General features: G+C 34.8%; 2 protein-coding genes across 4 annotated transcripts; both read right to left on the bottom strand.

The window, feature by feature from the left end:
- Positions 1 to 1,877: 1,877 nt before the first annotated feature.
- Positions 1,878 to 9,084, bottom strand: LOC106664606 (endoplasmic reticulum junction formation protein lunapark-B). 3 transcript variants are annotated; one of them, XM_014390492.1, is made up of 13 exons: positions 8,630 to 9,084; positions 6,078 to 6,119; positions 5,762 to 5,949; positions 5,509 to 5,701; positions 5,283 to 5,451; positions 4,580 to 4,741; positions 4,377 to 4,520; positions 2,861 to 4,292; positions 2,514 to 2,719; positions 2,402 to 2,457; positions 2,224 to 2,336; positions 1,991 to 2,171; positions 1,878 to 1,933 (listed from the first exon to the last, which is right to left on the bottom strand). In XM_014390492.1, the coding sequence occupies exons 1-8, from the start codon at positions 8,654 to 8,656 to the stop codon at positions 4,129 to 4,131; spliced, it is 1,089 nt and encodes a 362-aa protein (XP_014245978.1). In that variant the 5' UTR covers positions 8,657 to 9,084; the 3' UTR covers positions 1,878 to 1,933; positions 1,991 to 2,171; positions 2,224 to 2,336; positions 2,402 to 2,457; positions 2,514 to 2,719; positions 2,861 to 4,128. The 3 variants fall into 3 exon arrangements, with proteins under 3 accessions (XP_014245978.1, XP_014245979.1, XP_014245982.1); XM_014390493.1 differs by having other exon boundaries at positions 2,514 to 2,668; XM_014390496.1 differs by having other exon boundaries at positions 2,861 to 4,289.
- A 2,005-nt stretch (positions 9,085 to 11,089) lies between these two features.
- LOC106664628 lies at positions 11,090 to 25,475 on the bottom strand. The gene is made up of 14 exons (XM_014390538.2): positions 24,971 to 25,475; positions 24,214 to 24,348; positions 23,586 to 24,159; positions 23,416 to 23,524; positions 21,399 to 21,567; positions 20,861 to 21,343; positions 17,456 to 17,644; positions 14,570 to 14,827; positions 14,386 to 14,520; positions 14,218 to 14,326; positions 13,749 to 14,156; positions 13,578 to 13,686; positions 13,334 to 13,508; positions 11,090 to 13,277 (listed from the first exon to the last, which is right to left on the bottom strand). The coding sequence occupies exons 1-14, from the start codon at positions 25,211 to 25,213 to the stop codon at positions 12,786 to 12,788; spliced, it is 3,588 nt and encodes a 1,195-aa protein (XP_014246024.2). The 5' UTR covers positions 25,214 to 25,475; the 3' UTR covers positions 11,090 to 12,785.
- Positions 25,476 to 25,840: the final 365 nt, after the last annotated feature.

The following is a 25,840-nucleotide window of genomic DNA, read 5'->3' as shown; positions in this document are numbered from 1 at the left end:
ATTGTAAAATACCTATAGTTATATCTGTCTACAAAAAGGGAAACAAAACTATAGGCCAATATTTCATTACTGCCTACATTAAGGCTTATGAGAAAGCATAAACCACAGAACTATATGCTATTTTGAATAGCAAAAATTTTTGTGTGATTCCCAATCTAGATTCAGACTCGGGAGATGCACCGAAGAAGCCATATTCAATTTTGTAACGTACACTGTGAATGTATCAAAGAGATCTGTTTAAAATAATTATTTGTAAATGTTTTAGTATAAACTGCTTAAAGATCAAAGTTGAAAATAAACAATGAAAATATTATTTTTTTATGATGTAATAAAGCCTCATAGCAACATTAAAGTGAGCCAAGATTGTCTAAAAGAAGCTATAGTTAGTTATACTGTATACAAAATGGGAAACAAAAACTATGTGTCAATATTTCATTACTGCCTACATTATCAAAGGTTTGCGAAAAAATATAAACTACAGAACTATATGCTATTTCGAATAGCAAAATTTTCATGTGACTTCTATTTTGTATTCAGACCAAGGAGAAATACTGAAGGAGCCATATTCAATTTTGTCACATACACCCAGGACTGTTTGGAAGAGGACTTTTTAAGAGAATCAATTGTTTGCAAACATTTCACAAAAAAAGCTTACCGATCCAAGATCCAAGTTGAAAATCAACTTCGAAAAACTTATTTGCATAATTTTGTTAAATGTTTAAACTATTTTTTTAAGTGCTTGTTGTAAGAAACATCATAAAAGTATTAAAGTGAACCAAGATTAATATAAAATTAGCTATAGTTTATGCAAAAAGGGAAACAAAACTATATGTCAACATTTCATTACTGCCTATATTATCAAAGGCTTATGAAAAAATATAAACCACACAACTGTTATTTCGAACAGCACAAATTTTTATGTGGTTCCCAATTCAGATTCAGACCAAGGAGAAGTGCTGAAAAAGCCATATTTAATTTTACAACATACTCTGTGGAAAGTATCGAAGGGATCTGTTTAACAGATTTGGAAATGTTTTAGCATAAACTGCTTAAAGATTCAAGTTGAAAATATTATTTTTATGATTTTATTAAACATTTAAACCATTTATTGGATGCTTGTTGTAAGAAACTTCATGATGCAAAGTGAATCAAAATTGTTTAAAAACCACAATAGTTATACATGTCTAAAAAAAAGGGAAACAGACCTACAAGCCAATATTTCATTACTGCCTACATTATCAAAGGCTTATGAGAAAATATAGACCACAGAATGATATGCTATTTTGAATAGCAAAATTTTTATGTGACTTCCATTTCGGATTCATATCAGGGAAAAGTACTGAAGAAGCCATATTCAATTTTGTCACATACATCCTGGACTCTTTTGAAAAGGTCAAGTACACACTAGTATCTAAAATTTTAGATGTAAGTTTGAAGCCTAAAATTTTGTGTTACAAGTGGGCAAAACTTCTCAGTTACTTCTTTGGGCATTTTTCTGCAGGTAAGTTCGTTCAAGGTGGGTTCAAATTCCAGAATAGGTACTATTTATGTTTTTGGCTGATAGTTTTGAGTTTTTTTATAATTTGAGAATTTTCTCCACTTTATAACTGCAGTCAAGTCTGTTCAGCTTATTAAATGATAGGTTTATCATATAAAATATGTTAAGAGCGCATTAGCATTTAAAAAAAGAATCATATGGATTGTTTATTAATTTTGGAAATATTATTCCTAAAGTTGTTGTTTTTATATTTCAATGCAGTTTTTTTTCCAGTAATCATTCTAAATTGAGCAAATCGTTCAACTGAGATAAAAATTTTCCAAGGATCATTTCAAAACTTGCTATTCTGGCAAAGGTGGTCTCTTCTTTTTCTTTTTTCCCAAACTGCAAAGCTTGTACCACTTTCACCGGTGATGGACAGTGTTTAGAGAGTGTCTGAAAAACAGTTGATTATATTAAACTGATCAAGACTAGTGGTTCAATGGTGCACACCTTGAATATTTGCTGATCAAACCATGAATGGTAGATACGAAAATGGTGCATATACGCCTGTCTAAGCAGAGGTGTCAGACTTTCGATGCATTCACCGTAACGAGCAGAAGGGACTACACAATCGCTCTTTTTTCTTGCATTTAGTATAAAGCAGAATGTCAGTCTAAGGCAACATAGGCATCTGAAAGAATTTTCATCAGTTCAGAATATCGTAACTTGTCCAAACTCTTTACCGGTAAATCCACATTATAGCTTCAGAAACCTTTGCATCATCTGATGTAACATCAAGATAACAGAAATGTTTCAAGTCCTCACATTCGTTGGCATTGTATCTTGATTGCACTACCTAAAATGGACTATTTGTACTTTTTAAACTCAGTAGGTAGTATCAAATTTTATTTAACTACCCACTTCAATACTTCGCACTAATTCATAGCTTAAGGATTTGAAAGATACCCCAAATACATCTAAAACAAATTCTGTAAAGATCGTTTCAACTTTTTTAGCCATATAAGGATGATACCTAGCAAAGGCTTTATTCGCTTGATCACTTCTATAAAATCAAGAACTGAAATCGTTTTTTCACACAGCTGCGCAAGAAACTTCTCTACACTTTCTAAATCATTTCTCTTTGATGCCCGGACGAGGTACGGCTCCATCGTTAATACACACACACCACTGATTTGAACGTTTTGGAAATTAATTTATCATCCGTGTAAATTATTTAAGCTAATTAAAATCAAACAAAGAAGAATCATGTGTATTTTTTACTATAAAATAAAATATTTATTAATAAATAAAGGGACATTTTTATTCTTATTTTAAATAAATAAATTTACCCCCAAAAAAATCCAAATCATCTATTCTTACCAAGTAAATTATGCCCTACATTGATTATAAAAGTTCCATGTAAGACTGTCTCTACAGCACTTTAGCAATATTAAATAATCTACAATTCCAACATGTAGAAAAGTTAGGACTTAATACAAACTGTTTTAAATAAATTTTGCATGTGGAAAACACAAATAAATTAAATGAACATCATAATATACTTCTATAAAAAGTAAACTTCACATCTGAAAATATAACACTCCACATGTGTTGAGTACATAAGAAACAACTGAGAAAACCTTGTATTAACCGGGCAAAATTTGACAACAGAATTAAATTTAATTATTTATCATTAAAAAAATATTTAGACTAAACGATTGTTACAATAGTGAACATTTTGTAATTGACATCCCCAATCGAAATTGTGTATTGATATGAATTACATTAAGATTCTTTTTAATTATTAAGATTTTCACTGGTTCAAACAAGGTAATTAAAACATTAAATAGTCATTTATTTGATTTTTTAATAACAACCCAATTAAAAATTAATAAATAAAAGGCACACATATTAGTTTCAATTGCATTCCAACATTCCATAAAAATCTTTCTATTACAAAAATACAATTCACTTCTGTATATTCTCACTTTAAATAGAATTATTTGCGCTCAAGAAAAGGTAAAACAAAACTGCATTATATAAACGATAACATTAAACTGATAATAAATACAAAATGCCATTAAAGCTTTAAGCATTTGTTTAGAGCTTTTGGTGATAATTAACAAGCCAGAGGCGAATAAGTCAATAGGATATGCTTATTAAAATTCAAAGACTAGAAATTAAATGCTTTTAAGACATAAATACAATAAATAATAAGATCGCAGTTTTACAGCTGTAATCCTTTCCATTGGGGACTTAAATTACCTAATTGTTAAGTACTTAAAAAATTATACATGAATGCATTTACATATGTATGCTGATTTATATGTTAACATTGTAAATATTTGTTGCCTGATTTTAATCGATTTTATGAATATTGTGAATGTTATCATTCAAATTATTTTTATGTTCAGTTCATGTCTTTAACATTCACAAAATATATATATTTATTTTATTACACATGTTTTCAAGTTTTACAGTTAAAGACAATTTGTCGAATTAACAAAAACTGACCAATTGGTTTTTATAATTTTGGCACTTCATTACCAGATGCAAATTTAATATTCATTTGGGAGAGCAGTTTCCCTTTAATTAAAATTAAATATAAAAATAACTGGGCAGCCGACTTTGCTTATGTTAATATGGTCTTATTGTGTCTTCTTAGTCTGTTCACTGTTCTGTACTTCTTTGTCATATTCTTCTTGTTTGACAAAATTCTCATTACTGTTCTCTTTATCCAAGCTGGTTGTTGGTTCGCTTCCTTCCTCTTCCTTTAAATTATTTTGGTTGTCACTGCTAACATCCGAATCTTCTGCAAAATAATTTTATTACTAATTGCACAAAAAAATATAAAACTAAAATAAAATAAAACTAACAAACATTTTTGAGAACGTACCAGTGCTTGGTTGTTTTTGGTCATCAACGTCGTTGCTTGGTTGAATCGGACCAGGTAGTTGCAACGGAGTGAATCTGGGAGGTACTTCTCGAGGTCTAACTTTTAAAGATGGATTTGGAGTTCCGCAGTAAGCACACCGGAAGCCTAAATTTATTTAGCCATTATTAATTATTTATTACAATTTAAACAGAAAACCGTCTCACTTAAATATTCAAATTCCTCTTTAAGTGCCATCCCATTATGGGAGGAACAGAATTTACATATCAGGGCATATCTATTGCTTGGACCATCGCCAACGATAATTTCTATTATCTTGTCTAAATAACTTCGATCTTGAGGAAGCAACGGCCTAGGTAATGGTCTTCCTAAAAAAAAAAAAAAAGTAAAAGAAAAGTTTTATGTAAATGTCACCTTTATAACAAAATTTCTTAAATTTGTTATAAGAAGCAAAAATCACAACAGAGGATTTTTGGTTGCCAAATTGTGTACAATTCTGTTGTGTAAACGCTTTGGATGCACCTTCGTGATACACACATCCCACAGGCCCTAGCCCCATCAGTGAATGCGCTGAAAACTGGCCTTTTACAAATGTACATAGCTCAGTAAAGTTTTGGCGGAGTAGATGATTTAGTAAATGTAATTAGAGTCATATTTGTTAAAACATTAATTTGTAAATCAGTCTATTTTTTCTTTAGAGCAAATTCAATATTATGTAGAATGATATGTCATATTCCTTTTTAATCCTTATATTATCATTTTCCTACCTTTTTATGGCCCCTACTCTCTAACAAATTAGCTTTTTCCCATTAAAAAAATAAAAAAATAAGACAAATAAAAACGTAGAAAGGCACTTTAATGATTTGATTTTGCTGAATGAACCATTAACCAGGAAGTTAATTCACTTACTTGCAGGAGGAATTGGCTTCAATCCTGGAGGTGTGGATCTCAGAGGTGTACTCGCTACCACGCGTTGTTGTAAAACGCTCGAGGGATGGTTCGATTGTTGAACATTTGTCTCAGGTTTTTTATTTGGAGGTGTTCTATTTATCTGAGTAAGAGTTGATTGTAATGGACTCTATAATTCAAAATTAGTATTACTTTACATTAAATAAATAAATAAATATTGCACTACCGGAGCAGGAGATTTTCTAAGTTGTTCGGGCGCATATTTATCTAGTATCTCCTTGGCTTTTTTATAAGTCTCAGTGTTCATAACATCATCTAATATTTCCTTTTTTTTAGTTTGCAAATCTTTTAGTTTATTACTACTATTTCTCATGTCGCGATCATAAAGCCATTTTATAGATCGTCTCACAACTATAATGCTAAAAATAAATAATAAATATAAATAAAAGTATGTAAACGACCCTAACAAAAATACTTACATAATTGGAAATATAAGTAAAGGAATCATATAAAATAATCTATCCCATAAAGATGCTGGGAAAAAGTAGAAATAAAACAGAAGTGCAGCTATTATGTATATTAGAACAGAAAAAAAGATCAATCTAAATAGAATAGCCTTTTCCCTCTTTAGTATAAATTTGCTGTCATTCTCTAATTTTTCAATATTCTGAAAATGGAAAAGGATGTTTTGTTAGGAACATACAGTGTAAAGTGGCCAAATAAATTAATTGTAACAAAATATAAACTTGTAACTATGTATTAACAAATAGTTGATTTATGTATATGTCTCTTTACCTTCTGAATATCCTCTAGAAGTTCTTCTGATGTCTTCTTCTTCTGTGAATTATAACATTTCATTAGCATTAACTGAGATAAGTGTGGTGGCAACAATATTTATTCTAGGCACCGAAAAAACTAGACTTAAATACAGTAACAAAATAAACTGTTATACATTGAGAAAAACAAAATCAGAATGTGAGAATAACATCAACATAATAAGAAAAATAAAATAAAATGGTTGAATGTTAATTAAGAAATTATTACAGAATAATGAATTATGATTGCTTTTCTCATTACGTATAAGCTTAAATGATCGACACATCACTTTACTGTGTCTGTCTAATCTCGATTGTTTATGTTTTAATCATATGCGTTTTGGCAGGCACCAAAACTAGAAGAGTTCCTTAAGACATAAATATGCACTCTCTTGATGTTTTGTCTCTTACATGTTTATGTTTTATTTTATTTATTTTTTTAACAAATAAATAGATAATATAAACAGGGGATGAAAGTTTGCTGGGATGTCTGCATTTAGCTTATATCCTTGACAGCCAATGAAGAACACCAAATAATCATTTATGCACATCCCGCTATCTTCGCTCTGAACCTATGACAATCCCAACATTGTGTTATATTTTCTATGCCTTTGTCTGTAGTCTTTGTTTTTCGGAAGTGCAACTTGGAAGCAATAACAATATCACAAAGAACACCGACTAGGAATTGTATCACCATGCAGACCATAAGAGGAAATCTCACAATTTACCATTTTGGCTGAATTGATATGTACTCAATATTTACAAGATAAAAATAGATATAAATTAAACTATGGAATAGTTTAGCGACAGCTACACATGTACAGATTAATCACCATGCAGTCCTCAAGAGGAAATATCACATTATATTTATTTAAAATTATCACTTTACCGTTTGTGACTAAAAGCCTAGTTGTAAAATTTGTGATAAATACTGACAGCCTCAGATGACACAGTTACAGGTTCATCATACACATTCTTCAAGAAAAAATTTCACAGTATTATCATTATACAAAATTATCACATTAATTTGTTGTGATCAAAAGCCGTAGTTGTAAAAGTTGTGATAAATATATATGTCTACTATTGTCGCGACACAAGTAACATTCATCTCCTCGCATTTCCCAAGAGGAAATGTCACAATATTATCATTATGTAAAGTTTTTGTTTAAACCAACCTTACATAGAAACATTAATTAATTGAAAGAAGTAATTTGGTCAATCAGACCACTAAATATAATGGATTATGTAACATTTCTCATTGTTACCAAAAGCCGTAGTTGTAAAAGTTGTGATAAATACCTACAGTCACTATTCTCAGATGATATGTAGATGTACAAATTGATCACACCGAGACCTCAAAAGGAAATTTCACACAATTGTCATTAAATCAAATATCACATTTACTCATTACCAAAAGCTGAGGTTGTCAAAAAAATTAATAAATATCTACTACTGTTCTGAGGTGACATGTACGGGCTCATCACTATGCAGACCCCAAGAGGAAATATCACAACGTTATCATTACACAAAATTATCACCTTTACTCATTGTGACCAAAAGCTGTGGTTATAAAATTTGTGGTTTGTGGCTACTATTCTCAAGTGACACATGTACAGAATCATAACCGGACAACTAAGAGGAAATTTCACAATATTATCATTATGTACAATTATCATATATACTCGTTGTGATCAAATGCCTAGGTGTAAAATTTGCGCTAAATACCTACAGCTACTACTCTCGGGTGACGGGTGTATAGATTCAACCCCACAAACCCCAAGAGGAAATTTCATAATATTATAATTATGTAAAAATATCATTTACTCATTATGACCACGAGCCATAGTTGTAAAATTTATGATAAATACCACGGCTACTACTCTCAGGTGACACGTGTACAGATTAATCACCACACAGACCCCAAAAGGAAATTTCATATTATCATTATGTAAAAGTATCCCATTTACTTGTTACGACCAAAAAACATAGGTTTAAAATTTGTGATAAATACCTACAGCTACTACTCTCATGTGACACATGTACAACAGATTAATCACCCCACAGACCCCAAAAAGAAACTTCATAGTATTATAATTACGTAAAAGTATTATATTTACTTGTTAAGAACTAAACTGTACTTGTAAAATTTGTGATAAATGCCTACAGCTACTATTCGGAGGTAATTTTCACCAACTATAGGCCCATCGTCAGAAGTGGGAATCTCGCAATTATCATTATGTCAAATCATGGACTAGGTAATGTCCAAAATAGCTTATCAATAATTGGCTTCAAAATTTAAGATTAACGTTTGTTAATTAATAAAATAAGGGATGGTTAGGGAATAAAAAAATAAATTTTTTACTATTTTTTTATTGTTTTAGGATGAATTGCAACAATATAGCTGTACCTATGAATAATATTAGTATGAATTAACATAAAAAATATTTTTAAAAAAAGTCATTATAATACTTTAAATTGAATAAAGGCACAATTATTTAGGATTGGAGAGGGGAAAAAATAAAACATACTCACCCTGAACCTGGAGACAATAATTCCCATTTTGCCAATTTTCTGAAATATCCGCCGGTACGGTAATAAAAGCTTAGTCTCGAAGGTCAACAGCTAGCTGAGCATGACTTTCGTTGTGGTAAGCTAACGCGATGAACATTAACATACAACCGATGACTATTCTCAGGATTAGCACGGTTAACATTCAACTTCCATACGTCGACAGGACGACTTCAATCAGAAACACGAACTGGAAGCAACCGAGAAACCACAACTTGGCGCCATGGCATTTCCGCTTAAAGAAAAATACAAAAGAAAAAAATAAATAACAAGAATTCGCGTCAAGGAATGCGGTTTAGTTTTAAACAAAAGAAACCGCAGATAATTTTAATATCGGTTCAAAACACTGGGAACGTCAGAATTCTAAATTTACGACTAATGAACTAGTTTTAAATTTTTTATCTTTTATAAAACCTTATTTTCTTCGTCTTTAAATGGTTAAATGTCTCTTGGTGGTTTCAACTCTTATCTTTAATGACGTCACAAAAGTATTTTGGTGTGCTTTATAGTTCATGGTTCGGGTTGTAAAATAAGTTCCTAGCATTTTTCAATAATTAAATTTCCTCCCTTTTGTGTCTTGAAGCACTGTTTTTTTAGGCAATTGTGACTTAATGCTTGTTTATGCTTCGACCTGTTCATAACTATATAAATTTGGTCAACTGTGAATACCGTGGGAATTGTAATTTGGGCAAACTCCTGGAAAGGGTTGGTGTGTAAATTGGGCTAACTAAATAAAATTAGGGAGCATTCTTGTACTGAAAGCCATAAGGTATGAAATAAAATGTTTAAATTATTTTAGAATATAAAAATAATTATTCATAATTTCTAAAAAGAAATTTAAATTTTTTCAAATCTCTAAAAAAAGTAAAGAACAATAGAACAGAGAGATGGAATAACCATTTGCCACTCGGTATCAAAAGAGTAGGTATTGAATTGTAATTAGAACTGGATGACATCCATTCGAGCTCTTGCATTCATTAGACTAACCAGTGAATTTGCTAACTTGTCCCCCATTACATATATACAATACAATAGACAATTCAACGGGTTCAGAATAAATTTCTAAGATGTACAGCTTATAAAATTAAAATTCTCTATTTTAATATTTTGGATTCCTTTGGTATCTTAACTTTGGAAAAAAGAGGAATTTACCCCGATCTCTTTTTTATAAACTTATGAATAATTACATTGTCTCCTTATTTACTTTCTAAATTAAACTTTAATGTACCCCAGCTCTCATCCTAGAAACTTAAAATTTCTTCATTTCCACCCCATAATATTAATTACATAAAAGAAAATCCCTTACAGTTTTACCAAATGCACATTACCTCTCAGGAATCAGGCTTTTGGGTTGCAGCATTACCCCAGGTTTTCCTTTCTGAAATTATTGTAATGAACTTTTCATCCTCAGTTTCAATAGGCCTACATTGCGTTTTTGGATGAAATCACAAAGGAGAAGCCCAATAAATTATCCTCAGTTAACATTCGACGAACCCACATATCAGTCTGAGAAATAAATACAGCTGCTCTCAGATGCCTTGAATCCCTTATATATTTACTTAAAAATTCATACATTATTTTTTGGTCTATTTTTTTTATAAATAAAACCTTCATTTTTCATTTTGGGCTATAAACTAGATAATTCAACATTTCGTTTTATGTAATTATTTATTAACAAATAATTAAGTGTTACATTAAAATCAAAACAGTAATATTTTTTATGTAACAACTGCCAACAAATTATTCATTCACTTACAAAATTATCAAGAAATAGCTCAAAATTTTTAATTTTTTGTTCAACAATCATTTGCATTTATTAAAGTAAATTAATTAATTAATTGCAAAAGCTTATTGGCATTTCCTCTAATAAAACAAGTATATGCCAAAATATGGTACATTAAATGAAAGAAAGAAGAGATGGGATGTTAGATATTTGTGTAAAACTGCTTTGAAAATTCTTAATTTCAACCTAAGAACAGTCTTCAGAGATAGATTTTCTTATTTTTTATACAAAGCAGGAAAATCCTGCTTAGGAAGGAAATTCAGTATAATTAACTTATTTTCTGTATTAAAACAATTCTGTTGAATTATATGTTAATTTATATTTTTGTTTGTTTTATTTTCTCCTGTGGTGTGTGGGGTGATAAACCAGTAATTTACTGATTTATCTTCGACATTTCGCCATCTTCAGTGTGTCTCTTTCTCTATTGTGCAATTTCCAAGATTTATAAATTACAACGATTTTACTACTTACATAGCAGAAACAAATAAATACAGAACAAAAAATATATTGTTGATTTACATATATTGATAGGATGGTGCTAGTTTCATAAAATTCAATCAAATATTAGAAAATTCAATTACAAAGAGCAATTATTTATGGTTAGTATGAACATGAAAATACTATTTTAAGTTAATAATTTAATTAAATAACATTAAAATACCTGCTTTGAATTTTTTTGGGTAGCAATTTGACCTGAAATTTTTTTTCAGATCATGGCCAGAAGATTTGGTCGATGTATAGGCCAAATTACAGGTGATAGATAGTTAACTGTAGGAGCCCCCGGGCTGGCCGTAGAGGAGGAAAGGTTGTCAAAGGATTCTAAAAATGACGACAGTTAGGTCGACAGGCTCTAACGACGACGACGATGGTTAGAGAAAATAAGGTCTTTTAAGTAGTTTTGCATATTCAATTCAGTTACTACCTCCAGTCAAGGTTCTAGTTTGAAAAGGTGAGCCTGTCCTAAAATCGCGGCTAGAGCTCATTAAGGAACTAAAACTGATCTGTGCGAAGGTGATCAGTCTGATTAAAATGACCCTCCAGAATACGGAAGCCAAAATTGCCAAAAAATGCTTAAGTGGAGGACCCTCAGAGTTTTTAATAAACATTGGCTTTAAGACAAGGATATAGATCTTTTCCAATCCTCTTCAATTTAGTGCTAGAGCTAACTCCCTGGATAGGAGGAGGAATACCTCTGGATGACTCAGTCATTGTGGCTCGGTCTCTGTGTTGAAAGCAGATTTCGAGGATGGAGCGGTGTCATTTGCCCTAAACATTAGTGAAGAAAAACTAAATTCAAGGTGACCACGAGGAACGTAACGTGAATGAACACTGGTTTGAAGGTGTGACTGTCCTAACCTTAAAAAATGAGGTGGTACACGATATAAGCAGTAGGTTAGCCGCAGGAAATAAATTCTTAGGAGCTTTAATGAAGACATTCCGAAATAAATTGTCTAAAACAGCCAATATCGCCATTTATATGACGATCCTTATGGCAGGAGTCACATACAGATCCGCTACCTGGTCACTCACCGTAGCAGAAGAAAACAAAGTAACTGCATGGAGAAAAAGGTGCTGTGTGTAAGTTTTGAGCGGTGAAAAACGGGATTACAGGCCCCCATACAGCGCAGAATTGAAGTAGTTGAACAAGAATGAAGATCTAATAATAACTATAAAAAAGGGTAGACTTCTCTGTTGGGTCACCTTTGTAGGATGGAAGTCGACAGACCTTCTCCGTTGTCGTAAAGCGAGGAAGAGCATTCTAGAGGGTGATTAAGGTTACAGTGGTTGACAAATGTAAAGAACAACAGAAGCGTACGGCAGTGGAGGAGAAAGGCAGAAGATCGGAAAGAATGACAAAAAAGTTGTTTGTGGCCAAGGTCCGAAAAGTAAGGTGAGCCTCTAGGGAGCGATGAGAGGACGGGAATAGGATAACAGTATCATCTACAAAAGTGTGAATAAATGGGTAGGTAGACTATTCATGACGGAGTTCTGCCGTATATGTTGAAAACTGGATGGGACCAAGGATACTCCCTGTGAGACTCCAACCTTGGAGGATGAAAAGTAAGTTGCTTCCAAATAAATCTCGGTTGCCAGGAGGCTTGAGCCACTTCAGGGAAAGCACTACCTCAGCTCAAGACAGGAAGGGTGTGTTGACATTAGTTTATAATAAATAAAAGTATTTGGAAAAATTTTGAATTTCAAACAATAAAAAGGGAATTTTTTTGTTGATAATATGAACAGTAAGTACTAGTAATTAGATTTTTGAAAACATGTTCAATTCCTTGGTTTGGTGTTATTCAATTCTGTACTTCAATAGACTGATTATAAATGTAATAACTAAATATGAAAACGTTGCAATGTTTCTAAGAAAAATATTATAATAGCTAGTCCCAAGCCTAAGGCCCAAACTTGGAAGATGCCTGATAGATTTTCGATCTTGAGGCCTCTAGCAGGTGTGATTTTAGGCTTGGTCCTGCTCAAGACGGATCTTGTGAATTGAAGTTTCTCGGCTCTTTCAATTTCAACTTTCCAGGCCACTTTGTGCGCGATCCCCGTCTCTTTCAGCTGTTGGATGAATACGTTGAACGATCTGATAAAAGGGTTGCCCATCTGGAAAGCGAATCCGTCGAAAGCCTCGATGATACAACCTCTCGTAGCTTCGAAATCATCGAGCGATCTGGAAGAAAATACCGACTCTTTGGGTAGGAAGAAACCGTCCTGTAACTTTGCACCGTAAAGGACGTGCTTCCTATCTTTAAGAGCTCTGTGTAAAGCCTCCGTCGAAGCAGCTCTGTACGACCTGTACCTCCACCGATAATGCCAGAAATTCTAAAAACAATTAAAATACATAAAAGAACTTCGGCCAAGAATTAAGTAAAACGCACATTAGTCAGGTCCAAAAGTTCCTTGAAGTCAGGTTGCTTTGTGTAAGTCCAACGATAATCCTTTTGGATAAACTCTTTTATTGTTTGAGGCTTTTTTGAATATCTAGTAGTAGACAGAAACGAGACGAGACTGCTGGAAAAGCATGTTGTAAGGAGCACGCTGATCAGAGCGAACCTAATAAGACCAATTATTTACGAGAAAATAATTTAAAAAATTGACTTAGAACAAAGGTAAAACACACACCATGTTAGAATGTGCCTCGTGGCGCCTTGGTTTGCGTTGGAAGCAGGTACACTGCTCAATACTAGAATCGAGATCAACTGAAATAAGCTTTGCCCTATGCCTTTATACTCTAAAAAAAGTAAAATTAACAAAAATTATCTTTGGCTTACGATAATCACGACTAGTACTAACTTGAAACTTTGCTTTGGACGAATTTGTGCGTTAAAATCGACACTCGCTGAAGTATGACTGAAGTTACACCTAGTAAAGCACCAGTCGCGTACCACACGTCCTCGGAAAACGGCAAAAATATACCGTACCATTCCGAAGCGAGCATCTTCGGCCTCGGTATTAGGAATTTGAAGCAGAGCTGGTACAGAGGAGTTGACATTTGTATGTGAAATTTATATTTGCTCGCGGAGACTCGAATGCCGCAGAAAGCCATGTCGATATTCGATTTGGACAACGGGGTCCTGTACCACTTGTCCAAGGAAAACAAAACGATTTCGGATGCGTTGTCAGGCGGTAAGTGGAAGTTGATCGTTATGTTTAGGCGTCTCGCGATTATCCGGAGCAATCTCATTTCTACACCATTAAAATCTGAAAATGCAGAATATCCTTCCAAATATTGAACTCAGACCCAGTAAATAAGTTTACTTACGGCTGATATTATGTACGTCTGTAATGGGCCATTTCAACCAAGAGAAAACAGAGCAATTTGATGTCATTACGTCCATTTGTCTGCCTTGAAAATCGTCAAAGCCGCGTTCCTATAATTTGTTTAGGGATTTTTTAAACTGCCGAAAACATTATATTTTTATATACTTACGTGAAATTTCCAAGGAGCGGTGATATTTTTGACGAGTTCAAATTTTCGAATCGGCTGGCCTAGTTTATATCCTTTGTCGCGGTCGTTCGTAGCATAGACGAACGTTTCTGCATTGCCGAACAACGGCATTTGTTCCTAGAAATCTTTGGTCATTAAGTCATAACATATGTTCGACACTACTCACATTCAGTAGTTTGTTAAAGAAAAATTTGCTTTTCATCTCAGTTATGACCAGGATCCTGTGGTCCGCCCATTTAGGAAGTTGCTCGATCATTTTGGGAACGTTTTGGACTAACGCGCTCAAAATGACGAAACCATTGCAGTTAGTACTGTACTGCGTGTTGTCGATGTTCGCATCCATAAGGATGACAGGTGGGGTTTTTTGAGCCAGGAAGACCTCGTGAATGAGACGTTTGGTGTAAAGGCTGTCGTCGTGGTAAAGCTAAAAATAAGTACTTTTGGATCATTTGTGGTGATGCCGGTGTTACATATATAATTTCTAGCTTGAATGTTTCCGATTTGATCCGCCATCTTCAGTGGTGGGTTTCTACCTCTCCCTTCTTATAACCCTGACTTGAATACCAACTAGAAAAAAATAGCAAAAAAAGACCAAATAGGCCAACCTACAGGTTCATGATCCGCAGACCTCAAATTGAAATACCTCTTTTTTTTCTCCCGGTCAGAACGCTGACAACATGGACAGAATTGGACACTGAGGACCTGAAGAAACTAGCCAACGCTGGTGGAGGTCTCGAGGCCATCGTCGTTTAGACGACGTGGCGGGTTCTCAGGATGGGAGTATGTAGATAAAGTTTGGCACTAGAGTTAGATGGACCGTGTGTGGAATTTTTACAAGCAGGATCGGATCAGTTCGTTGACAAAAGGAATGTTGAGGTCATTGTGGATATTGAGGTTGTTGACGTAGTAAGCAGGTTTGACAATCTGTTTGAGGACTTTTGATTGGATGGATTGAATATTAGATGGCAGATGAACCCCATACTTCCATTCTTTATGTTCAAAGTGGTCGTCAATAATGACTTGAGGTGTATTAGTTCTAGTTTGTAAGCTAAAAACAGATTTCGATCATAAAGGCCCTCGCAGTTATCCAGTCTCATGTTAAGTTTTATGCGGGGATTCCACGTCAGTCTGCTGTCTAGGTAAGTCTTGAGTATCTGACGAGTGGAAGTCGGTACTTCCTTGATGTTTATGTACAGAAGAATGTACACCGGGCCCACTTCTCCTCATTTACTCTCGTAATTAACTTTTTGCACCTATGGGTAAGCCTAAGGTGTTCTTGGATAGGATTCGGGCTAGAAGGACAGCAGTATAAATGGAATACAGGATGGGAACAAGAATGCTCCCTTGTGGGACGCCAGCTTGTATCGATCTAATATATCAGTGTTCATTGTCGCACCTCAAAAATAAAACACAATTAACTAAAAATCGTTGTTAAATAATCGACCAGTTTTTCGAAATATGGCATAACAGAAAGATTTTATTTCAAGAATTCGTTGATTACACCATCAGATGATTTATTCAAATTTAGATTATTAAAACAAATTTAACAATTATTTACAATTTATAAAAGTTAATGAGCAAGAAGAAGGTGACCTTTTCCAAATCGGTAAACACTATCAGGAAATTTTAGAGTCAGATTCTTCCCAAATTTTCTTTCTCCATAGAATTTTCTTGAGAATACCAGTGTGGCTTCAGACCGGGAAGATCAACTATCACCATATATTCTCATACAGGCAGATCTTAGAGAAGTCCTATGAATTTAACATGGATCTACATCACCTATTTGTGAACTACAGACAAGCGTACGACAGTGTGTATAGGAAGGAAGCCTTAGCAGATTTAAGGGTACTTGGTGCACCAAGTAAGCTAGTTAGGCTAATCGGTGGCATAACACGATCTGCCAAGTCAAAGTGCAAAATACACTGTCGGAGGATTTTAGAGTATATGAGGGAGATTTGAAAGTACTTAACTGCGGCCTTCTATCATGTGTCATCTTCAATCTCTGTTTAAAAATAGCGGTACGGGCCATTAGAACAACCCAGGCGGCACTATTTATAATAGATTAATGCAACACATGGCATATGCGGACGACGTATTAATTATAGCAAGAACAAAGGCGGCACTGGGAGGAGCACTTAGGAACTGCAGAAGCCAGCAAGAAGCGAGTCTGGAAATTAACGAAGGTAAAACTAAATACATGAGCACCTCGAGATCCCATGGATGGAAGGACCAGTACAAATTGGAAGCCATAGTTTCCCAGTAGTCAGTAATTTTAAATATATAGGGTCCTTAGTAACAAAGAATAATGATGTAACGGCAGAAATAAAGACAATAATAGAGGCAGGAAACAGATGCCTGTTTGCGGTACAAAAGGCTATGCGGTTCAAGAACCTATCTCTCAAGGCTAAGATTATAGCTTACAAAGCATAGATATAAGGCCAATAGTTATGTACTCTAGCGGAACATGGTGTAAATGGCGAATGGAAAGTATGTAAGAATGATGAATTAAAGCAATTATTTGGTGAGCCGGATATAGTTTCCCAAATAAAGAAAGGAAGATTGAGATGGTTGGGTCACGTGGAGAGGATGCCTGAAGTAGGCTTGCAAAGAAACTTCTCTATGGGAAGCCAGGAGGCTCAAGAATACGAGGACACCCTCAGCCTAGGTGGTTGGACGATTTGAAGGAGGATCTACGGCGGAAGTGTAAGGAGATGGCGCCTCGAGGCAGAAGACCGAAACGAATGGGGAAAACTATTGAGGAGGTCCAGGTCCTGCTGTAAGGACGATTGCCCGATTAAGTAAGTAAGCATAGAATTTTCTGCAGGGTAATGGATCTTCGCTTCGCATTCGCTGTTTTCAGTACCGGCTCTGACAAATTTTGCAGTGTTGTGGAAAGTCATAGGCTGGTCGGTCAGGGTATAAGCAAGGTAAGGCACCAACTCAAACGCAATGGAAACGCGTCTGTCAAACCAAAACGACCGGAAGCGACTAAACTACCCATACAAATAATTATTACAAAAATCAATAACGACGTAAAACATTAAAATCTTACGTAGCAGCAGCGAATATCGGGCATAACATAAGCAAAAAGCTCTTCTATTTTACTCGACAATGAATCTTCCGATAAATAAATGTCATATTCGTTCATTTTGTTTAATAAAGCCTTATTTGCAACACTTTGAAGCGGTATTATTGAAAATATGCTAGACCAAATAAACAAACAGGAAGGGTTCATATTTGCCTATGAAAACTCGAGTGCACAATAGGATAGAACCAACGAACTAAACACAGTTTTCATTTGGAATATTATTTGCTTCTAATCTTTCTAACGACACGCTAACTTCCAATCTGAAAATATCAACTATGATCATCTCGGATAAAAGAGCTTTGATTTAAATTCATAAATATACTACAGATTCTTTTTATTATGATAATTAATATCTTCAAAATGGCATGTGGTATCCTAATAAATGTAATCTCAATGGCTAACGACGACACCAAAGTACTCAGGTCATCCGTAATTACAACCTTAACAAATTACTTTTATTTATAAAAACCTATTTATTTTTCAGTTATTGTCCACTATAGTTAGTAATGATCAATATTTCTATAATCTCCCAATTTGGTTTTCGTGAATTTAATTTGTCCAATGATGAAACGTGATAACACATCACGAAATCGAACATGAATCATAAATATAAACTCCGTTTGAGATTTTCATTAAGATAAAGGGATCCATAAAAAAAAAATCTTTTTCAAGTGACATGCCATTGTCCGGTTCAATCAGGTCTGATAGATTTTGCATCACACAATATGTTTGAATCATTTGAGTTTTCTTAACTTCATCTTTGAACTTGATATTTTAACATATTCTATTTATGTGTTTGTAAGGGACTGATTTTTTAGTTTTCTTTGCTTCCGCTCACATAATTTCTACATGGTTTGTAGTGGACTCTGTCCAAGATACCGATGTGAATCCACAATAGTCAAACTCGTTTTTTCCTTACTGCGAGAACAGTAGCTGCAAGGTGGCTTTACTCCCAGCTAATGTTGACCTATATTTAACTTAAATTCAGAATAAATTGTGAGTAGTGAAATTTTTTTAGGTCTGCCGAAGCTATTTCGGTCTGTATAGGTTTATTATATAGTTATGATCAGGGTTATATGCAGGGTGAAGCATTTTTTTAACGAGGGTATTTCAACTATGAGGTTATATAAACCCTCGGGGTGCCGATGTTTGTGAAAAAAGCCCATTTGTAAGTATGTCGGGTTCGAATACAGGACCGCTGGATTCGAATCCAGGTCCTTTACCTTATAGTGATGAGCGCCGCGTCAACGCTTAAACCATTGCGGCCACCGACGCCCCTCTGTTGTGATATGTTTATTATATAACTATGGTCAGGGTTATAAGCAGGGTGAGACCCGAAACAAACCCAACCAAATGATTTTTCTGAATTGATTGTAGGCATCGCTTTACACCTAGTTTTTTCGCCCGTTTCTAGCCTCAATTTAGAATAAATTATGATTGGTGAGATTTCTTTTTGAGGTGTGCGGAAGAACTTGTAGCTTGGTCGTTTCCGATCAGATTTGCTTTCATACTCTTTGATTATTATTAGATTCTTTGTCTTGAGTCGTATTTTTCAGCCTAGTTTTAGCCTGCAGTATACCAGGGTACGGAGACTTCTGAGATAGAAGAAGTGTTTGTAGGTATGCCACAAGGGTCAATACTCGCTCCGCTGTTGAACACAATTTTTACTTCTGATATGCCCATTTTACTTCACGCCACATACGCAGATGACACAGCCATATGAACAAGTCATCCCTCTCCCACACAAGTTTCACTTATGTTGCAAAACCACATATCAACAATTGAAAAATGAAGCAATCTTTGGAAAATAAAGTTTAACCCCTCAAAGTTACAACATATCACCTTTACCCTTCGTCATGAGATTTGTCCTAGCATATACTTATACATATACTTACACAATAATAAATTATGAATAGTGAGATTTTTTGAAATCTGCAGAACCCGTAGCTTGGTCGCTTCCGATTATTTTGACCTGCTATATCGCTATATTCTCTATATCTCCGGAGGTGGTGAAAGGCACGGCTGAAAGGAACCGCAAAACTGCCTTTTTCAAGGCACGTGTATGGATGTGCCCTTTTTAGGGCACTTCTGAACTTGGTTAGCATTGCAGAACCTCGCTAGCTAAGGGATGTGACAATGCATGTAAAATCTTCCTGGGGGGGAACACTGGGCATCTGAGAAATCCCGCTCCGGGATAAGTCCGGATGTTGAAGATCATCATGGGTCTTAACAACCATGAGTAAAGACGGGAATATCTATTACGTTGAGCGCCACGGTATTTTTTGGTGAAGGATAAATACCGAAGTCAGGAAAAAAAGGAATAGAGATAAAGAAAGGGAAGGAGAGAGGAATGAAACTAAAAGTCAGATCGTTTCTCCGACCGATGTAGCGCCTCTTGCTTACTCTCCTTGTTTGAAGAACTCGCGCTTCCACCCAAGGCGTGGGAAGTAACCTTCCTACCTTTTTTTTTCCTTTAGCAAGCAAGCTTCTTCCTTCTCCGGCAGTTAATTCAATAGCACGCTTGTGGTTAATTAGCGTTTAAGATAAGGATAAGAAAAAATGAACAAAAGTAACAACTATTCTATGTATAGCTAAATTTACATAATCATTTTTAAATTAAACTAATAACAAAAGGAAACTTACATCTAATATCGGAACTCCCGAATTATCAGGCCTGATAAAAAAATTGAGAAGGACCAAACTCGCAGGATCACTCCTCCACTTTACCTGAACACGGTACAGCCGTGCTCTCCAGCGTTCTCTTCGGAAGAACCCTCCGCACCCGTAGACGAACCAATGGGACCATACTTTCACGGGCCACACACTCTGTTTTTTTTCCAACTTTTTTCTTGTCCTCGCGGGGACCACCTCTCACTCCGATCGTCTGTCTCGAACTGACTGCCATCTTCTTTTTTTCTTAATCTCGAACCCAGTGCCCTGTCAGGATCTTCCCGGCCGCGAAATGCTTCCTGATTCTCGCCTCGGTTCAACCCGTCACATTTTAAGTTTTATTAATTTTTCTTTCGAGAAAAAACGTAATAGCAGTTTAGTTGGCTAATTATTCCTCAGCACAGTGCTTTTCTGTTCAGTTTTATTATAGAGATACTTTAACTACCTAATGTGCTACAAAGAGTTTGTCGTATTGTTTCATTGAGTACATGACCTCAAGAAGGAATTCCAGTCGGTCAGTGATATACAGTGGTATCAAATATACTTAAATATACATAAGCAGATGTATATTTTTTTTGGCTTTTAAAATAAAAAAAGTCAAAATTTTATTATTAATCTACACATTGAAATTCTCAAAATTTTAGTTTTTTTTAAATAATTTACTGCTGAATTTACATTTCAAATAATTACGCAATGTTACTTTATTTTGGCGTTAACCATTTCTCCGACGAAGACTAAGATTGAAATCATCAGTCCAAGGATCAAAAAGTCAAATATTCCGTTGAGATTTTCCATTTTTAGTTTTTTCGCCTTCTGCGTAGTGCTTCTCTTTTTCTTGAGTTGGTACAGCGACCTTCGATTTTGAAAAAGCCGACGAATCACCCTGTCGAATTTCTTTCTCGTGATACCCGCCTCAGTGAGTTTTCTGATGTAATGGTTGAAAGGCCGGTTAAAAGGGGAGCCGACCCGGTACAAAAATCCTTCGAAGTTCGACGTCAGGCAGTGGTTCACGGTCTCGAATTGCTGCAGGACTTCCCCGTCGATGTTTTCACCGAAAGCTACGTTGATTCGAGAAATTTGTTGTGTCAAAATAACCGATTTTCGATCCTCTTTTAGTATTTTGTTTAAATCGCTACCGTTGACAATTTTCACCCGTTCAAACCACTTTTTGAATTTAACCTGCTGAAAGAAATAGCGTATTTATTAACAACATGAAAGTTATATATTTAAATTTTACCTCCATGTCGAAAATTCCTTCATAAGGTGCTTTCGTAACTGGCCAGAAATAGCCGTGGTTGAGAAACTCGTTAATGTAGTTATATTTGGTTCTATGTTTTACGGTAGCTAGGACAGAGACAAGGATGCTCGTATAGCTATTAGTTAACAATAACGCAAATAAAACCCACCTGTAAATTTAAAGAAAAAAACTATGATATAAGGCTAAAAGGAGGGAAAATTCGAAAGATAGATTGTGATGGGGAGTTAGTGTCCGCGTGGATCGAAGTCACAGTAACTTAACTCAAGAGGTTAGAGCAGCGGCGTATTGAGCCGAAGGTCGTAGGTTCGAATCCCGCTCGAGACATTAACTTTTTAATTTCAACCAATACCTTATATAAGGATTAATTAATTGAAATAATTTATTTGGTCAATCGGACCACGAAATTTTATGGATATAATGATAAAGTGTATTCAATATTTACATAAATAAAATGTAGAGGAACTGAAGAATACTGCATACTTACTAGTCTGCAGAGTTTTGGATAGGTTAAAGTACGTCAGTAATCACAATAAAAATATTTGTGAGATTTTTTAAACCTGCAATTCGACCGATTCCGATTAACCGCCTGTCATCTCCGCTTTCATCGGTCACTCGCTTTTCATCTCACCCTACTTATAACCTTTACATGAAAACAAGCACTGAATAAGGGAAAAGACGAAACGCGGCTGACCGAACAAACCAGCAAGGCTAGGTAGATCAAAAAGTCCCAAACTACAAATTGAAAGAGAGTAAGGTTGTAAACTGAGGCTGAGTTACATGAAGAGGAGCAAGAAACAGCCTGGAAATGCCCAATACGAACATACAGACAGAAACGTTGGATTACTTAATTAAAAAACCAACAATCTACAAATAAGAAAAACCAACTAACAGAGAAGTGCTGGGGAATAATAACAAATTAAACTATTTATCAAAGCGTTCTAACATTAGTAGATATAACTACATATGAACTAATAACCCCCATAAACTAAAAATTTAATATGTATTTATTTGTGGGGGGAATTAAAATAGATTAAAGTGAAATATTTCATTTCACGTGCAGTAGAATAAAGAACATTAAACTCACAACATAACATAGTAGTTTATGTAGGTAATTCTTTCCTCTTTTTGCTTTCTTTCTTTCTCTCTCACTCTCTCTCTCTCTCTCTCTCTCTCTCTCTCTCTCTTTCTCTCTCTCTCTCTCTCTCTCATGTTCAAATAATCAATCAATTATTAATCTCGTTTTTTATTGTATATTGTATTGTATACTAATTGTATTATATACTACTCCTCTCTATCATGTACTTTTGTCTGACTGCCACACACGCCTCCCTCTCACTCACTCGCTCTTATTTTCTCTCTTACTTTTTCTCAATGTTTGACTCTCTGTTTCTCTCCTTCTTGTATGTCTCTGGGTCTCTGTCTGTCTGTCTTTCTCTCTTTCTCTCTCTCTCTCTCTCTCTCTCTCTCTCTCTCTCTCTCTCTCTGTCCCGTCTGTCTTTCTTTCTCACACTGCTTCGCTTTTTTTCTCTTGCGTCTTACTTTACTTTATCTCACTCTCAATCTTTACTATGTTTTTTTCTCTGTTTCACTTATTTTCATTCTGTCTTTCTCCTCTCTTAATATATTTCTATCTCTATCTATCTGTCTGTCTTTACCACAAACTATTCACTCACTCTCCATTCAATCAGTATGACTATCTCTTTACTCTTTTTCTTTCTGTAATATTATCTCTGTTTAAAAGTGGTCGGTAAACCATGCTTAGGGCCTTGTGCCAATCATCAAATAAACTAGTCTTTTCTACATTTATAGGCTTATTCTATCTAATATCGAACGAAACGTAATATCTAACGTCATTTCAACTGTAAACTTCAAAAAGTCAATAAAGCCAGGATGATATAGGCAAACGAATGCTATCGGCGACGAAAAGAAAAAACAAACATCAAATAATGTTGATTTAAAATAGGTTTGTTACATCAGTAATCATTAGTAAATTTACCATGCTATAATGTGCCTAATAGGTCCCAATTTAACCCCCATTTTGGGCCAGCTTCCTAGTGCAAGAATACCAAAAAGCATTTGCAAACTATTTCCGAAATGTCCGTACTCTGAAAAAACAGAAAAATTTCTTATTTTGCAATACATTTTCAAAAAAAAAATTGCACTTACTCTTGGTATCAAATTTTTTAACTCTCATCAATAATCTAGCTAAAAGGAGTAAGAGTACAGACATTGAAACCACAGTTGTGAAAAGAGTGAACCAAGTGTCTAAAGCGAATGGCCTGAATATCGCCAATATGCTGTTGTTTACTTCTGGAGGCCGGTGTACGGCGAATATGAAGCATATGAGGTGCACTGGTGCAGAAAGTTCCAAGTTCATGGGCACTTTGCTCGATTCGATCAGGCACCCGCAGAAGCCCATGTCCACATTGCCGTCAATAACTTTATTCAACATTTCACCCTGAGAATTTTCAATTCCGTATTTGACCATGCCTTCCATCGGGATCACCTTATGCGTCGCGTTAACCCTGGTTGCGATCTCTTTGAAAAGTTCGTAATCATAACCGTCCGAATATGCTAAAAATAGTTCGATTAAATTTTTAAAAAAATTGTGCGTTCTTAGTCGGATCGGGTCATTACTTGGACGGCCGTCTTCTTCAATCGGACCCAACTGTGAAAATATACTACAGTTGTACGTTGAGATTTTTATCTCACGCCCTTGGAAATTGAAAATTTCACCCTCCTGGAAGAAACGGTACATTTGAATACGTACATTTTACGTTTTAAGTTCACTTACGTCTAACGGCCAGAATCCCGTATCGATAGAAAACTTATTGAATGTTCTTACAGGCTGCTCAATTCTATAGCCGATGGTGATATTGGACAGCATGACGACTAATGCCTGAGCATCTCCAAACATACTTGCATTGGCCTGAAAATATAAATCCTGTTTCATTATTTAATTTTGTTTTGTACAAAATTATAAAATTTAACGAAGGAAATGAATGTTTCCTCCCCAGGATACTGCTTCGTGAAGCTTATTGCAGAAGGTGATGCCATGATATGATGCTCATTGTCAAGCTCACCAAAACAATCTATTCCGTATATTATCTTTATTTCCATTCTCTGGTTTGGTTAATTTTCAGAAGCACCAAATACTGCTCAGAGAATGTCGACTCCACCTGCGAATACTTAGGTATTTCGAGTGTGTTGAAGCAATCAACGACTGACACAGTCTGAATATAAATTATATAAGAGCATGCCACTTATTCTCGTCCAATGCAACAAACCATTAGAATTATCTCTGCCCTCAGCACCAAGGATTAACAAAAGGAAAGAGACACCAGTGTAAACAATACTTAAGAACAGAAAAATAAGTGTGCACTTTTATTTGATTACATAGCATCACCACAATTGTCATATCAAAATAGAAAAAGCTTAAGCTTACTGATTGCATAAAAAATTAAGAAATATCAACCCCATTTCAAAGTAGTTCAGTTGGAAATTATATATTAATTTTAAAATTTATTGGTAGTTAAGTGACAAGTGCTTACCTTCACGAAGGTCTCAAGTTGATCGACACTTCCTAAATTTATGAGGGAAAGGATTCTGTGTTTTGACCATTTGGGGACTTTTGGTAGAATCCATGTCATCGATGAGATATTTTTGGACAGTATCAGATAGTTGTTGCAATCAAAGGTTTCCTTCCTGATGCCCTGAATGAACGACAGGGTGACATTAGCTTTCATTATCTGAATAAGCAGCGTTTCGGCCAGGGTCGATTTATCAGTGACCATCTGAAAGTTTAAAATCTCTGCAGAATGAAACAGTAAATAAAAGCTGTTCCTTTTTAATTACGTGAATGCATTTGATTTTCTTCGGAAAGGTGTAGATGAAAGGTATGGTCAGATTGACGACCCTCAGCGGTACATTTTCGACGTCCGTGAAACTCTCCACGGACTGGTGCATAAGTTCGTTTGCAGAAGTTTGGGAAAAAATCAACAAGAAGTTTATCAACATTTCGGCCGATGTTTTTCGAGACTATCGGCCTGTCCCCAGGGTATAGTTTCCTTTTTGATGGACAATATAGATAAACACTTGTTTCCTTTAAACATGCGATATTATTAAGTGTACATAAATTTCATTCATTATTGATTGCCTTATGTGCCAGGGTTGATATTGAATTAATCCAATTATCATAAATTAATTTCAAATTGAAAGCTACCAAAAAAAAGAAGAAATCGTGATCAATTTCCTAACAATTTTTTTAATAACGTAGAATTAAAAATAATTCTGTTTACGAATACATTCGGTATTTTTTTAAACACACACACAAGAAATAAATAAAAACAAAACGTCAGATTTGTTAAAACGACACTGTTACGCCAGTTTTACCAGATTATATTATATCTTCAGTCGGCTGG

Source organism: Cimex lectularius, unplaced genomic scaffold (genome assembly GCF_000648675.2).
Source record: "Cimex lectularius strain Harlan isolate CLEC.00 unplaced genomic scaffold, Clec_2.1 scaffold112, whole genome shotgun sequence".
NCBI classification, from domain to species: Eukaryota; Metazoa; Arthropoda; class Insecta; order Hemiptera; family Cimicidae; genus Cimex; species Cimex lectularius.
The sequence above is the reverse complement of the archived record's forward strand: the minus strand, read 5'-3'. Positions and strand labels throughout refer to the sequence as shown.

Bases quoted from the DNA above. Each gene is read 5' to 3' on its own strand.
- LOC106664606 (XM_014390492.1), bottom strand. From the start codon at position 8,656: ATGGGAATTATTGTCTCCAGGTTCAGG. The intron at 4,521-4,579 runs GTGAGACGGTTT...AAATAAATTTAG, and splicing joins AGAGGAATTTGAATATTTAA to GCTTCCGGTGTGCTTACTGC. The intron at 4,293-4,376 runs GTACGTTCTCAA...ATTATTTTGCAG, and splicing joins CCAAAAACAACCAAGCACTG to AAGATTCGGATGTTAGCAGT.
- LOC106664628 (XM_014390538.2), bottom strand. From the start codon at position 25,213: ATGGTCACTGATAAATCGACCCTGGCCGAAACGCTGCTTATTCAGATA. The intron at 24,349-24,970 runs GTAAGCACTTGT...TTATATTTTCAG, and splicing joins AACTTGAGACCTTCGTGAAG to GCCAATGCAAGTATGTTTGG. The intron at 17,645-20,860 runs TAACATTGCGTA...GAGTTTTCATAG, and splicing joins TGGTTAACGCCAAAATAAAG to GCAAATATGAACCCTTCCTG.